General features: G+C 40.1%; 1 protein-coding gene across 3 annotated transcripts in view; it reads left to right on the top strand.

Annotated features, from left to right (window-relative positions):
- HELZ (helicase with zinc finger) overlaps positions 1–15,364 on the top strand; it is a 171,919-nt gene that overhangs the window by 54,260 nt on the left and 102,295 nt on the right. For all 3 annotated transcript variants that reach the window (XM_006110582.5, XM_006110581.5, XM_006110583.5), the window contains one exon: positions 4,968–5,301. In XM_006110582.5, coding sequence (XP_006110644.2) covers positions 4,968–5,301 — 334 coding nt within the window. The remainder of the gene's footprint in view (positions 1–4,967; positions 5,302–15,364) is intronic.

The following is a 15,364-nucleotide window of genomic DNA, read 5'->3' as shown; positions in this document are numbered from 1 at the left end:
TACCTGTTCTGTTGATTCCCTTTGGGGCACCTGGCATCGATCACTGTCAGAAGACAAAATAGTGAGATAGATGGATCTTCGGTCTGACCTAGTATGGCCATTCCTGTGTTCCTAAAACTGGCACAGAGAGCCATACTCTTTATATGGGATATTTGGTCTTTTTGATAGCTACAGAATGCATTGGCAATGGACAGGCTAGTGATCTGGTATGTCTCAACTCTTTTGGTATAAATTTAGGCAATAATCTTTTCCCTTGCTTGTTAGAAATAGAAGCATAATCATGTTGAAATTTTATAACAATTAATAGGAAGTTTGGGATAATGGACAGAGAGAAGATTTGCTATGTAAAGATATGCTGAGTTATTGGATGATCGAGAGATTTTCCCTCTTTGTTTTTACTCTTCTTCTTCCCAGATGCATGCTGCCCAGAAAAAATCTGAGCGAAAAAAGCAAATCAAAGACTTGAAAAACTTCAAGGTGGCATGATGACTAAGAGAGCTGAAGTTTCAAAAGAAACTCAGATTTAGTTTTTCTCACCAACTGAGAGTTCATCTCTCAGTGAAAAACAAGTATTTCTAAAATTACACAAAGCTTGAATTTACAGTATAAGAACTCTCAAAAATTAATTATGGCTTTTGTGGTAAAGTGTTTATGCGAGAGCACACTAAAAAGTGCTAATTGGACTTGCATTTCTGATTAGCTGAACATCAGATCTTTAAGTGTTGGTGTGAAAGCATCCATTGTGTAATCCAGAAAAATTATGTCAAATATGAGGAAACCTCAAAAATATTTGAATTTTTATGTAATTTTTTTAGGAGACAAGGTAGTTTATTTCTTCTTAGAAAAGCTCTATGATGTACTGTTTGAAAGAACCTACGGGAAAGCAAGTGATAGCTATGAGCATTACAGTGGCTTAATAGTCAATACACTAGGGCAAGGAACATTGGACTGGGAGTCAGGAAACCTGGGTTGTGTTGCTGCCTTCACCCTGATATGGCGTACTGCTTTGGGCAAATGGCTATGATTTGTTTTTTCAGATGTAATCTTTAATTTTGGGTAATCCATTGTTGTGTGCCTAACTTTAGACACCTATGACCTAATTTTCAGAGATACTGAGCATCCAGGACACCAGTTGAAGGCAGAGGCTTCAGTTGATCCCCTCTGAAAATCAGGCCACTGCTATTTAAAGTTGAACACTCAGAATTAAAGGTCACTGTGAAAAATATGGCAGTTAACTTCCTTGTGCCTCAGTTCACCATCTGACTTCACAGGGATGTTCAGAGGCTCGATTCATCTATTTAGAGAAACAAATTTTTTAAAGGAGAGTGCAGTGCAAGTCCAAAGTGTTACTTTTAGCTGGTCTGATTCAGACCTTTTGCTTTGGACATGAGGTACAGCTACTTAAAGCTTACTAAGTAAGTGTGCTTATGTTTAATCTAGAAAGAGAAGGGGGAATGAATAAAAGAAATGTAGTGCTCGAGTACCGGAGGATTTGGTAGTTGAGTAGCTAACCAGAAGGTGTCTCCCTAGTCAATAGAAATCATTGAATAATTGTTAGAAGAAGCTTCTAGTCAGTGAGCTAGAACCAATGACTGCACTTAAAATAATTCTGTAAAGAGTGGCATGTCTCAGAATAGTAGTAATATACTTATTCATCTAATATATACTTAATAATATGGATTGCTTTAAGTTGATTTAAGTAAGTGAAAGCTGTGATCAAATAAAAACATTATACTGCCATCTGATATCTAACTAATGAGATTTTAAATGTTCCTGGGGTTAATGTACATTTAACAAAATATTGCAGCAGTCATCTGTGATGAATATCTGTAACTGAATGCTAGAGAATCCTGAAATGTATATTACAAGTTGATAAGGGAAAAAGGCTTGCATGCTTTTTCCTAAATGCTTTTAGAAGTGGAAGGAATTCATTTTAACTTCCATCATGGTTTGCTGAATTCATGCTTTGAGGGAAACTAAATGATCACTTTTCCTGCAAATTCCCTAATAGCTATCACAGTTATCTTAAGTATACTGAGAAAGAAGAAAGTAAATGTGTGTCACTGTCAAATAAAACATCATCTCTTAGTTAATTTCATTGCTTATTTGCCAGAGATGTTTGAGTGACTTAGTGTACCTGTTATACAGAGAATGAAATACCACCTCCAGGAGACAGACTTGGAGTTTTCATTTAAGCAGGATTTATTCAATATGAATTTTTTCTCATGGGTTTAATAGGCATTTAACATGCACAGAAAAGAACTGAAACTAATTTTATTTTGTTACTGGTTTGGGACTCACTTTATAGTAAAGATTTTCTGTTACAATGGATTAAATAGTATTATAGATGCCTTTTTAATAGTTTTCCAGGAATGGGATGAAAGGAAGCTGAACAAATTGAAGCAAGGACAGCATATACGGAGACGACACACTTAATAGTAGAAAGTTGGCCATTTCACATGATTAAAAGATCACTGCTCATTTTAGTGGAAAGCAATGTATTCTGCATCCCTTCTACTTTCATTGATGTAGTCCCCTGTAACTCATTACAAAATATTAGGCTGAGCTTGCTGATAGTGAGACAGACATACGTGTGTGTGTGTAATATACTTTCAAGGGGGTGGCTGAAGCTCTGTTATTTGGCATATTTTGAGACCAGGATAAAGAAAGAAAGACAGGTTGGACCTCTCTTGTCTGGCACCCTCGGGAAAGGAAATTTGCGAGACAACAGGAGGTCCCCCGGTACCAGCCCCTCAGCCCTCTGCCCCTCTCCAATGCTGGTTCCTTCAGCCTGGTTGGACTGTCTGCGGGCCAGGCCCAGCCCTGGCTCCTCTACCCGCCAGCCGGACAGCTCCAGTCCCAGCCCTGCTACTGGAATGGCATGTTACCCGATCGGGTTGCCACAGCCCCAACCCTGCTGCCGGGTGGCATGTATCCCTGGCCGCACTGATTCTGCTGGGCTGCCATGGTTGGCTTTCTCTCCTGGGCTGCTGTGGCCACAGCTCTGGCCCCACTGCTGGGCAGCAGGCAGCCCCAGTCATGCTGCCGCTGTCACTGTGGCCCAGGCTGCTGTGGCCCCGCTACCTCCCAGGCTGATGTGGCCTGACCAGGCTTCCCTGCTTGGGCTGGTGTGATCCCAGCCCCGCTGCCAGGCGGCTGACAGTTTCAATCGTGCTCCGCCCAGGCTGCTGTGGCCCTGCTGCCAGCAGACTTTGAAGATTGCACAGGGCTTGCAGCGGCTGGCCCTCCTGCCCCAGGTCTGGACCACAGATGTTGCTGGATGAGAGATTCCCAAATTTGAGAGGTGCAACCTGTAGAAAATATACTAGGTCATTGTACTATAGAACAGGGAAGGACAAGACAGGTTAATGGGTCATTTTTATTTTTAATGTGTCTGATTTGTTGAGAAGTGTAAATACAAAGAATGGATTTGCTACTTCTACTACGAACATGGTATGGATAGTCATGGACAAATATTGGAAAAGAAAGAAGTCACTGCCAATGGGAGCTTTGTGCACAGTTGCTGTATGTGATTAGGCATGTGGTATTTTAGATATTAATCCTTCATTTAAAATAGATTCATTCTCATTATTTATTGTACTTTGCTTCTCATTTCTTAAAGTTTTAAAAGAATCTGTTGAACAATGCACATATAATAGCCCTTTGCTTCTCTTAAGACAACAGCGTACTTTTTCTGTTCTGTCCCTGGAGCAGGGTATACAGAAGAAATAGGAACTGTATTCTGTTCTGGACTTGTGTATGTGATCCTAAAGAATCCAGTGTAGTCAATTAATGACTCTATCCTAAACTTACAAACAGTGTTGCTTCTAACTTTTTTGCATCCATGGGCAGAATAAATTTTGCTACATGCACCAAAGCATGTGTGAATGTGCACCATCAGTAGAAACACAAGCTGCTGGCTGAGGGCATCTGTGGGTGCTCTGCTAATCAGCTGGACAGCACCTGAATCTCTCCTGAGTGGCCACCCAAGTGCTCATCTTAAAGGAACATTGCTTACAAGCTATTAGTATTAAAATAACTTTTCACTGCTGCAGCTGTTACTCAGATAAAACTCTTACAGATTTTGAGCAGAGTTTTCCCTGAGTAAAATTTGCAAGAACTGGTTCTGTCTATTTAGAGCATGTTTTTAAAACCTTCAGAGATGTTGCTTCTTGTAATGGCCCTTGGATGTTAGTTACATTCCAGTCAGAAGCAAAATAGACACTCTTGCTCTCAGACATTTTTGTATTCTTCATTTACTTCCTTTGTTTACAATTGCATTCCTTCCTTTTATTATCTATCATTTTCCTTCACCAAGGTAATATATATTTACACTTTTTAATATCTTTACTGATTTACTTAATATAGATCTAATTTGAATCTGTGTTTTGTAAAGAATAAATTTGACATTGTCAAGGAATGTTTCGATTGTGTTATCCTTCATAAAGTTTCTGTACCTCATAGTCACTTTGCTTGTAGTGGGGTTTGAGAATCACAGACCAGATTTACTTGCCCAAAGAAGAAACTCTTTCTTTGTTTTCATTCTGAATAAACTGAGCTTTTGTTACCTTTAAAATACATATTGCCCTTAAATAACATTTTGAAAGTCCCCATATTTGCCATTACACAGAGCAGCACCTTGCTGGCGAATTTTTCTCTTAATGGATTTATAGCTTCCTTCTCTGAATGGAGGCACAAAATTCTTGAATGTTCTACAGTACTGTACTTGTGTTTTCCTCTCACTCAGGTCCAAATTCTGCCATTCTTATTTACTGTGAATAGTTACATATGCAGTCCCATTGAAATGCTGTGGAAGAAGATATTACTCAGTTTAAGGGAGATAGAGTTGGATTCTGAGGGAATGGTGTCTCTGAATTTGGAGGCATTTTTTATTTGATTTCCATTGTTTCCTGATTTATAAAATCAATTCCTGTTTCTGAGCTAACTTTTTATATTTTCTGATTTAGGTTCAACATAAAAGTGCAATTGCAGATTGTAGCAAGCTTCATGCTTACTGGTGTTTCTGGAGGGGCAAAGTATGCCCAAAATGGACAACTTTTTGGCCGCTTTAAGCTCACTGAAACGCTTTCTGAAGACACCTTGGCTGGACGGCTGGTGATGACCAAAGTCAATGCTGTTTATTTATTGCCAGTCACTAAAGAGAAGTCAGTACAGACCCAAGGAACCAAAGAGAAGGTTTATGAAGCAGCTATTGAAGAGAAAACAAAGGATTATATCTTCTTGAGGATATCCAGGGAATGCTGTGAAGAACTTAATCTTCGAGCAGATTGTGAAATGCAGGTATGTTTGAAGGGAAGATTCTTGCTATGGGAGGGATTTGTGTTACCTTCCTCCCTCTTAAAGTAATTGCATGTCAAAGGACTAGAAAGATATGAATAGTTTTTTATTCCTCCTTATATGCAGAAAATGTGGCATGGAAAAAGAATTTCAGATTAAAATTTTATGTTTAAATCTGGTTTTTATATGTAATAGAATTAATATTTTAAAACCGTTAGAGTTAAATATATTTTAATGAGACTCATTTCTATTATAAAACTCGTTCTGATTTGGTTAAGCATCTTGTGCAGATCTTAGCTTGTGTCTCTCCGTATTCTGGAGTACAGCTTGAGAGTTAATAACACGGAGGTTTTTGAACTCCAGTTCAAACACAAAGCCATTTTTGTGCCTAAGTATGGACTTATTTGTTCTGCAGAATCTCCAGCTTCATCTTATTGTTATGGAGGTGTGTTTGTGGAGTGGCATGGGTATTCTTTCCACTTTTGACACTTACCTGAGATATTTCTCTGTTCCTTTTTTCTTGGTATCTCAGTTGCATTTTGCCTATTGAATTATTCTCCCTTTCTCTACAGTCTCTTCTCTTGGCCCCCCCCAGGCTTTTTATCATCTGGTACGTGTGTATGTGCCGGAGCAGATCTCTCTATAGGTACACCTGTGCCTCTTGCATGGAAGTTTAGATTTTTTTAAAAAAATTAGCAGTGTTGATTGGGTCTGAGCATGATCCCTTTGCTTCTTTGTACTAGGGCATAAAGGGTATGACTCTACTCTAGTTCCTCCTTATTGCCTGGAGAACTGAGGTAGATAGATGCCACCTACTGCTCTCTTCAGAGACCTGTATCTTGTCTTATTTTCACTGTTGATTGTAAAACATGTTCCTTTAAAAAAATCTGGAAAATCTGATTAAGGACTTCCAAAGCCCAGGGGGTGAGGTTTAGGCAATGCACTTCATGCAACTGCTAACCTTCAGTGCAGTTCAAACCCTCTGTAAAGGATTGTAGGCTTTAAATATGGGCCCACATGTTTAATGTTAATATCGGGCAAATTAGTTGAAACTGTAGTAAAGAATAAAATTGTTAGGCACATAGTTGAACATAATTTGTTGGGGAAAAGTCAACATGGTTTCTGTAAAGGAAAATCATGCCTTACTAATTTGCTAGAGTTCTTTGAGGGGGTCGTCAAACATGTGGGCAAGGGGGTGCCAGAGGATACAGTGTACTTAGAATTCCAGAAAGTCTTTGACAAGGTCCCTCACCAAAGGCTCTTAAGTAAATTAAGTTGTCATGAGATAAGAGGAAAGGTCCTCTCTTGGATGGATAACTGGTTAAAAGACAGGAAACAAAGAATAGGAATAAAAGGTAGATTTTCAGAGTGGAGAGAGGTAATTAGTGGTGTCTCCCAAGGGTCCAAATTGAGATCAGTCCTATTCAACTTATTTATAAATGATCTGTAGAAAGGGTTAAATAGTGAGGTAGCAAAATTTGCAGATGATACTAAATTGTTCAAGATAGTTAAGACCAAAGCAGACTCAAGAGCTTCAAAACATCTCACAAAACTAATTGGACAAGAAAATGGCAAATGAAATGTAATGTTGATACATGTAAAGTAATGCGATTGGAAAAAATAATCCCAACTATACCTACAATATCATGGGGACTAATTTAGCAATAACTACTCAAAAGAGAGATCATGGAGTCTTTTTGGATAGTTCTCTGGAAACATCCACTCAGTGTGCAGTGGCAGTCCAAAAAAGCAAACAATGTTAGGAATCATTTAAAAAGGGATAGAGAATAAGATAGAGAACATCTTATTGCCTCTGCATAAAACCATGGTACGGCCACATCTTGAATACTATGTATAGATGGTATGTATTCTGTGTATGAGGTGTATAGATTATACCATTAGGTATAATCACTCATGCACCAGTCCTTAAACCCTCAGGGTTCAAACTTTCCATTTCTTCCACAAACTGATCCCCATTAATGATGTATTTAAAGTGTGGAACTCATTACCATAGGATATAATTGAGACTAAAATTACCATCAGGGCGCCCCTTATCCCGCCTAATGGTAGGAGCCCAGGGCAAGAACTGGAGTCAGGGATAGATGACAAGTCAAATGTGAGAGACAAAATCAGGAGTCGAATTAGGGGTTGAAGCCAGAGCCAGCATCATGGATAAGATGTAGGTGCAGGGACCTAGAGCCAGGCCGGAAAACGGGTATCAGAAAGATTAAAAAAGGGATTAGACATTTATATGGATAACGAGAACATCCAGTTATAATTGTTAATATTGGCATCGGTTTTGAAAGAGAGATTAAGCACCAGGCTTACCCAGTCTATAATGATAAGGAATTAGGTGATCTAATAAGAGTTCTTTTGCACTTCTTCTCAAGCCTGTTGTGCCTGATCATTGTTGGAGACATGATAGTGGAGTAGGTGAGCTAAGTTTGACCCAGTATAGTAATTCCTACATTCCAAGGCTTAATAAAAGCCAAGCATTTCAAACTGTCACAGTCCAGTTCCTCTTACAGGTGGTAGTAGGCATCCTTCAGTCTCAAGAGACCATGAGTATGCACCCCGAGAGGTAAAGAATTTACTCAGCTGGTTTTATGGCAGCCGCAAACATGGCTGAATCTCTTCCACATCTGTCACATTTAAAGGTGATATTTTGACTCTTTGGGCTCTACTTTCTGTGAGCTCTTTTCTCCTCTGCTAAACTGCACTGATTCCTGTCATAACTCTGGAGATCTTTAAGATCTTTTTTTCTAAAGGTTGCCGTCTTAAGTGTGATCTTCCCATTTGTCCGAATCCATGTCTACATCTTTGGAACACAATTTTGGGCATCCTTTGGCTCTTTTTCCAGATACCAATTCGCTTTATCAGATGTCCTTTGGGATGTGCCCATGATTCATTCGGCACACATACTCATGCCAGTGGAGGTATCTCTGAGGAGTATTTTCATGCTGTGTATGCTGGCCTGTTTGAGTACCTCACTCTTGGTGACTCTGTCCCTCTGGGAGATTCCAAAGATTTGATGAAGGGAACACATTTGAAAGCTGGTGAGCCTCTTTTCCTGGTTAACGTGTAAGGTCCATGTCTCGCTTCCATACAGAAGTGTGCTGAGAACATATGCATGATATCTTTGTTCTGTCAGTTTGTTGTTTTGCCGTACTCTTTTGTTCAGTCCAGACATCGTTGTGGTGGCTTTTCCAATGCAGATATTGAATTTCCCTTCAAATGAAAGGTTGGCTGTGTTAGTGGGCTCCAGATATACGAATTCATTCACCATTTCAAGTTCGTAATTGTTGATCTTGATGCCTGGTGTTTCCTCAACTCCTTGGCACGTTATGTTAGTCTTATTTAGGCGCATTGTAAGCCTGAAGTCTTGGCAGGCTTTGGGAAAAACTGTCCATTAGGTGAAGAAATTATGCAATTGAATGACAGAAATTAGATTGAAAATGCTGACAGACGACTGTGTAACAGGGAGAGTGTTAATTTCTCTAGTCTAGATGTCTTTAATGGAGGAATCCCTTCACAAAGTTAAGATTTAGAGTTCCAGTGCTGCAGCAAACGGTATTGGATATAGGGTCAGTGCTCTGTTTACTTTGGAATCAACGTAAATGGACCAACTCTTTGCCTTAAGAAAAGTATGAGATTTATGGACAAGATAGTTCAGATAATGTAAATACATTGTGCTCTAAAACATGAAAGAATAAACTCTGCTTAACAAAAATCAAATAATTCTACCCTCCCACTATTTCCCTTGTAGAGATAAGGGGATTGACCCTGGTACCTAACAGAAATAATTTCAAATTAAGGCCACTGAAATTGATTGAAATAAATCAATTTTTGCAGAGCGGATGTCACTTTCTGTTCAGTTTGTTTTAGGAAAACATACAAGAATCTTAATGTCTTCATTTAACATGGATAATTAGCCTACAAGACTTTTATCGTGCTGAGAACAGTTAGTGTTTATTTTCTTAAAACAATAATTAAGGCCACTCTATCAATAAACTCTACTGGAATACAAAATGAGTTGGGACTTTTTTTTTCTTGTAAAGTTTCTTATGAAACTCCGCTAGAATGAGTTGCTCAGATCTGTCATTTTAGGATTCCGATATCCTAGAATTAGAATTGGGTCCTACAATTATTCATAAAGAAGTGTAATACTTTGTAAATCTGCTAGAGAACCAATGGGCAAATGTTAAAGCTCTTTATATAGTTTTTAATGCATTCTGATTTCAGCTACAGTTCTTCAGTGCAAGGACTGATTGAATATTGAGTAAAAAATTAATAGGGAAAAATTAATAATAAAATCATTAATAGGTAAAAAATTAATAGGGAAATCGGATTCAGATCCCATATACTCTGGTTACACTCTGGATTCACTGAAGTCAGTAGGAGTTTTGCCATTGACTTTGGAGCCAAGGTTTCATGTTTCATTTTAAATAAAGGCCAGATCTCTCTTATTGCTGTGGTCTTTGGATAGAGTATATAGTTCGATTACTGGAAGAGATAGGAATCAATGTAAAAAACTCCCTGATCATACATTTTTGCTGGTCCCTGCTTCTCTTGTAATGCAGACATTTTAATATGTTTGCAGTTCTGATTTTATTAAATGCATCATTCATAGAGATGCAATGGTAATAACTATTGTTCAGGGTGAAATGCTCTTTCTTTTTGATATCTTCCTCTGGTGCCTATCCCTCTGTAAGCGATGCCAGGGCAATTTTTTGAGTGGCCCACAATGGTCCTGTGTTGTTTTCTCTTAACTGGCAATGGAACTACAATTCCTTTCCAGCTGTTCTCTTGTTGTGGAATGAAGAAAGCAAATGCAGGTAATATGTCACTCCTTCCCAGATGGTATCAGTCAGTACTTCACAACATAGTATATCTAACAGAATGAATTAATTCAAATTAGGTATCTGAAGTCCTGGTTAGGTGACTAACTACTTATAAGAAGTGTTTAACTGGTTAACCAGGGCCCACCGCCTACAAAGTGGCAGGGTCCGGCCGGTTTGGAACAGTCCCCTGCCTGTGTCCCTACTGTGCTGCTGACTGTTCTGGCTGGGCCCCCCTCAGAGTGGTTGGCCGGGCTTGAGCACCCCATACTGCGGTGTGTCATGGTTGGTCTTGCTAGGCTGGAGCAGTATAATGGTGAAATACTTATATCTAGTAGGGCAGTTGTAGGGGTATTGTCAACATGAAATCATATTTCTATCTGAAAATTTTGTAGGCGCTACAAGTTAAGTGATACATAAGATAATTGAAAGAAATAGTAAAAAAGGCTTTTCCTGTTTGTTTATGCATTTGATAGCACTTTGCATATAGTCAGTTCATCTGTATTGTAAGTCCCAGTCTTGCATCGGTAGTCTTGTTCCTGTGCAGCCCCAATTGCAAGGTTGAGGCCATAGTCATAGGAAGTCATAAGAAGACTCTTCTAATCATCCTAGGGATGTAAGTGACTAGTCGACTACCCGATAAGCCTAGGCTTATCAGGTAGTTAAGTGACTACTTGACTAGTCACTCCCCCCTTCATTGGGGAGGGGGCTGCTCTGGCTGGGCAGGGCCCACAGTGCCACATGTGGGATTGCTTCCACTTGGCTGGGAATTGGGCTGCTAGTGCTAAGTAGAATGTGTTGAGAGATGTACATCTTGGAGGGCAGTGGGGATCTGTGTTAGAGAACCACTGATGATGAGAACATGGTGTTTATTAATGTGAGGATTTTGAAAGATGGGGTGTGATGGATGCTAGTACTGATTTGGAGGGAGAACAGTGAAAAGGGTCTGGGCCTCAGTGGGGTGCAGGTATAGTAAAGATGGGACAGAGTTGGAGGAGCAAGACGTGTAGGCTGTGTCTACACTGGCAAGGTTTTACCGGAAAATCATCTGATTTTCCGGGAAAACTTGCCAGCTGTCTACAGTGGCCGCTTGAATTTCCGGAAAAGCACTGACGATCTAATGTAAAATCATCAGTGCTTTTCCGGAAAAACTATTCTGCTCCCGTTTGGGCAAAGTCTTTTTCCGAAAGACTTTTGCCCGAAAGGGCCAGTGTAGACAGCACGGTAGTGGTTTCTGCAAAAAAGCCCCGATCGTGAAAATGGCGATCGGGGCTTTTTAGTGGAAAAGCGTGTCTAGATTGGCCATGGATACTTTTCCGCAAAAAGTGCTTTTCCAGAAAAGCGTCCTGCCAATCTAGACGCACTTTTCCGAAAATGCTTTTAATGGAAAACTTTTCCGTTAAAAGCATTTTCGGAAAATCATGCCAGTGTAGACGTAGCTGTAGAGGATTAACTTGCTCAAAAGAGGAACTACAGTAAATTACTTGGTTTTTCCCATAAAATATGTGGTTGTTGAACTACAGCATGTTTGGAGGTACATTGTGTTTAAGCATTCTGTGTTCTTATTTAGGCCTTCCCACTCTTTCTTCTTACACTGATGAAAAAACTAGCAGAACAGGCTTTGCACTTTTACATGCTGTGCAAGAACAGCATGTCATCCTCTTGGGGAGAAATGCATTTCCCTCTCTACAGTGCTAGCCTCACAGCCTGGCATGCAGCCATGTGCTGTTCAAAGGGGAAGTCTATACATGTATAACAAGAGAGGGAACGATTTGACAAATTATGGTACAAGATCACTGAGAAAAAAAGAACACGTCAAAGTAAAAGCATGAATTGTGTGTCCAGCCCCTAGCACAGTGAGGGCCTCTTCTCTCTGGATAGGGCCTGTAAATGCTTAACACCTGAGTTCAATTATTTCAGGTTCCTCTGTGCCGTAAACATCCCCAGAATAATGGAACATTCAAATATTGTATTGCTATTTCTAAAATGTATATTGAAATAAAAACTATATTGAATGGATATTTGTAAATGTAAAATGTATATCATATACAGCATTTTGGAAGGCTCACGTCTTAAACTAAGTAGGACTATAAAAAGAAATTCCTTATTTAAGTAACTTTTGAAAATCAGGTACAAGTATTATCTTTTTTTAGCTGTTGTGTTTGCCTTGTGTAAACACAATAGTGAATGCTGTGTAGCTTTGATTTCACCTGTATCTCCTTTGGCTGCTTGCCTTTACATTTTGCATGCAGCTAAACAATAAGGGGTGAATATTAAGTCTTTATGTTAATTTTTAAGGTGTTTCCAACTTTTGGGGCAAATTCAGCCCTAATATAAGCAGGCACCGCTCTGTTGCCTCTAGTAGAGTTACACAACTTACACCAGGTTTGGATTTAGCCTCTTTAGTAAATATTTGTACTGTTCATATATAATTGTTCACATATTACCCTACTAGAGCTCAGTGCTTAAGACAGATTCGACAGGTTCCAGCCCCAATAAACTTGTTAAGAGCCTAACCTTGCATGCCCTAAATTGGAATAATTGAAACATTGACAGTTGAGTTTGCAAGATTGGGTCCTAAATTATGAAGTGATTTCACAAGCAATTACTAACACTGGGATATAGCAGCTAATGAAGGATGAGGGTTACAACAATAAGGTCACACTGTACTGTTAGTTGCTGTTGCCTGCATTAGAAAAGTTCTGAGATCTGGTTTTTATTGGGTTTTAATTCCACATGAGATAGCATGTTATTAATTCAGTGGAATGATCAACCATTTGTTTTTTTTTAGTGCTTAAAAAAACAAATGGTTGATCATGTTATTTTTTATTTTATGTTATTTTTAATGAGTTTGAGCACAACATTCTCATCTCAGTTTTCTGGTACTTCTTTGTTTTTAGAATTTTCAAGTTGGTCTTTTCAGCAACATCCAGCAAAGACAGATTTTTAAAAAAGCCATCTGGTTGGTTGATGCCAGTTGAACTTTCTGCCTGTTAACCAGGTGTAACAATATTTACTTTTTGATAGCAAAGAGATTAAGCTATGGAGGTGGTCAAACATTATTGAATTGTTAGAGCAGGGTTTGAGAATTAATAGATCTGGGACCAAATTTTCTAATGTACTTGCATGGATATAAATTTAGAGATATTCCATTGACCTAGGTGGAATTTCTCCAGAGTCACACAGAAGGGCATTAGCTTGGAGTTGACCCCTAATTTCTATTTTTAGCTCTGTTGCCAGCTTGATGTGCTGTCTTGAGCAAATCACACGGCTCAGTCTCTCCATTTTCCCATCTATGAAATGGGAAGTGTAGTACTTAGCTCACTTCTATAATGTTCTTTGGGATCCTTGTGTGAAGGTAGCCATAGAACAGTGTCTTTCAAACTGCTGTCCATGTGGCCCGCAGCTCGAGCTCACTCCCCCCCCCTTTCACTCTCTCCCTCCCTCCCTCTCTCTCTCTCTCTCTAGCAGGAAGCCTGCACTAGTGCTCCAGTCTCGTGTCCCCCCTGCGAGGCTGGAGCGCCAATGCTGGCTTTCTTCCGGGGATGGGGAAGCCTGGAGCCTCCCTGCTGGCTCCGCTTCTTGGGGAAGAAGTGGAAGCAAAAGTGGCTCTGTGCACTGCCACTCTCCCTGCTCTGCCTGGGGAAAGAGCAGCACACTGCCACACTGCCTGGAGGCTTTTCTCATTGCTCCTATTGGCTGCCATATGGCAAATGAGAGCAGCAGAAAGCCATGCTTGAGACACAATGCCTGTGAATAGTGCGGGGTGTGAAAGCAAGTAAGTGCCCCCACTGCCCCTTCATGCCCAGACCCCAAACCCTATCCTGCTCCTACACCACCCCTCGCAAACCCCATTCCCTCAGCCCACTCCTGCACCCTCCCTCGTGGCCACACACCTTACTCTCAGCCTGCTCCTGCAACCTCCCCCTGGCCAGATGCCCTACTCCCAGCCTGCTCCTGCCCTCTCCCCCGGTCAGACACCCTGCTTCCAGGCTGCTTCTGCAACTTCTCTTGCTCCTGCCCTGGTCAGTCACCCTTCTTCCAGCTTGCTCTTGCACCCTTTCTTGCTCCTGCAACCTCCCCCCAGTTAGACAACCTTCCTTAGCCCGCTCCTGCACCATCTCTTGCTCTTGCCCCCTCTCCCCTGTCCAGACACCCTACTGCCAGCCTGCTCCTGAGCCCCACTTCCTGTCGAGACCTCACCCTCTCGTTCACTCCACCTCTCACCTAGATCCTGCACTCTCACCCCTATGCCTTTCACTGGCAGCCCTGTCCGACACATTGAGACCTTCCTTTTTGTCCCCACCCAAGAGCCTGGAGAGGGGGGAGTCTACAAAATCCAGTAACCCTGGATTACAAAATCTGAAATCCCAGAAGAGTAAATCCCCGAACCTCAGTCTTTCCTGTCCCTCTCCCTTGCCCCATGGGGCTGGAGTGCCAGAGGAGTGAGGTGTCTCCGTTTGGGGCCACATCAGTGAGGACAGGGGATTTTATCTATATAGATTGATACATTTTGGCCATCAATGTTGTCATGTTGGCCAACACGCACACATCTTGTAGTAAACTCCCATAAAGGCTCTTATTGGCTAATCACTAAATGCTAAATGAAATTATCTGACAGTGATTACATGGCTATTTGCTTGTTACAATATTACAAAAAGCAGTGCTTACACATTGGATATCAATAACAGCAACTATGGATTTATTTGTTCTCTTCTATTAGTGTGGTTTTGAGTCAAATTTTTTATATAGATTTCTGGTTTAATCGACATTTAATTCTTCTGTTCATACTTGCATCAGGATCATTTATTAATCTTTCCAGAAATAAATGAAAAAATAACTGTGTGGATTATAGTCTGTTTCCTTTTAAGAGCTGCTTTTATCTATTTCAGCAATTTAAACTGTATCTCTTTATTTTTGCTGCTTTAGTAATGCATTTGTAGACATTCATTTTACCATTCATTGCTTAACTCTGGGTTTAATCAAGAATGCCAACATGCTATGTTACCATTTCTGGCTTTGTACCAAGATTTTGTTGTCATCATTCTTTATTTATTAGCATTAAAACACCAGTAATTTAAAAAAGAGAAAATGATTATATATTATTATGCAAATAATCTCAGAAATCCATCTTTGCAACGATTATGAGGTATTTTAGGTGTCTTTATAGTACAATATAATCAACACATTTATACGCTGAGAATGTACGGAGCGTATTGGGTTTTTCC

The sequence above is a fragment of the Pelodiscus sinensis genome, chromosome 20, assembly GCF_052426305.1.
Source record: "Pelodiscus sinensis isolate ZL-2025 chromosome 20, ASM5242630v1, whole genome shotgun sequence".
In the NCBI taxonomy this organism is placed as follows: Eukaryota; Metazoa; Chordata; order Testudines; family Trionychidae; genus Pelodiscus; species Pelodiscus sinensis.
Note: the sequence above shows the minus strand (reverse complement) of the source record. Positions and strands in the feature narration are given on the sequence as shown.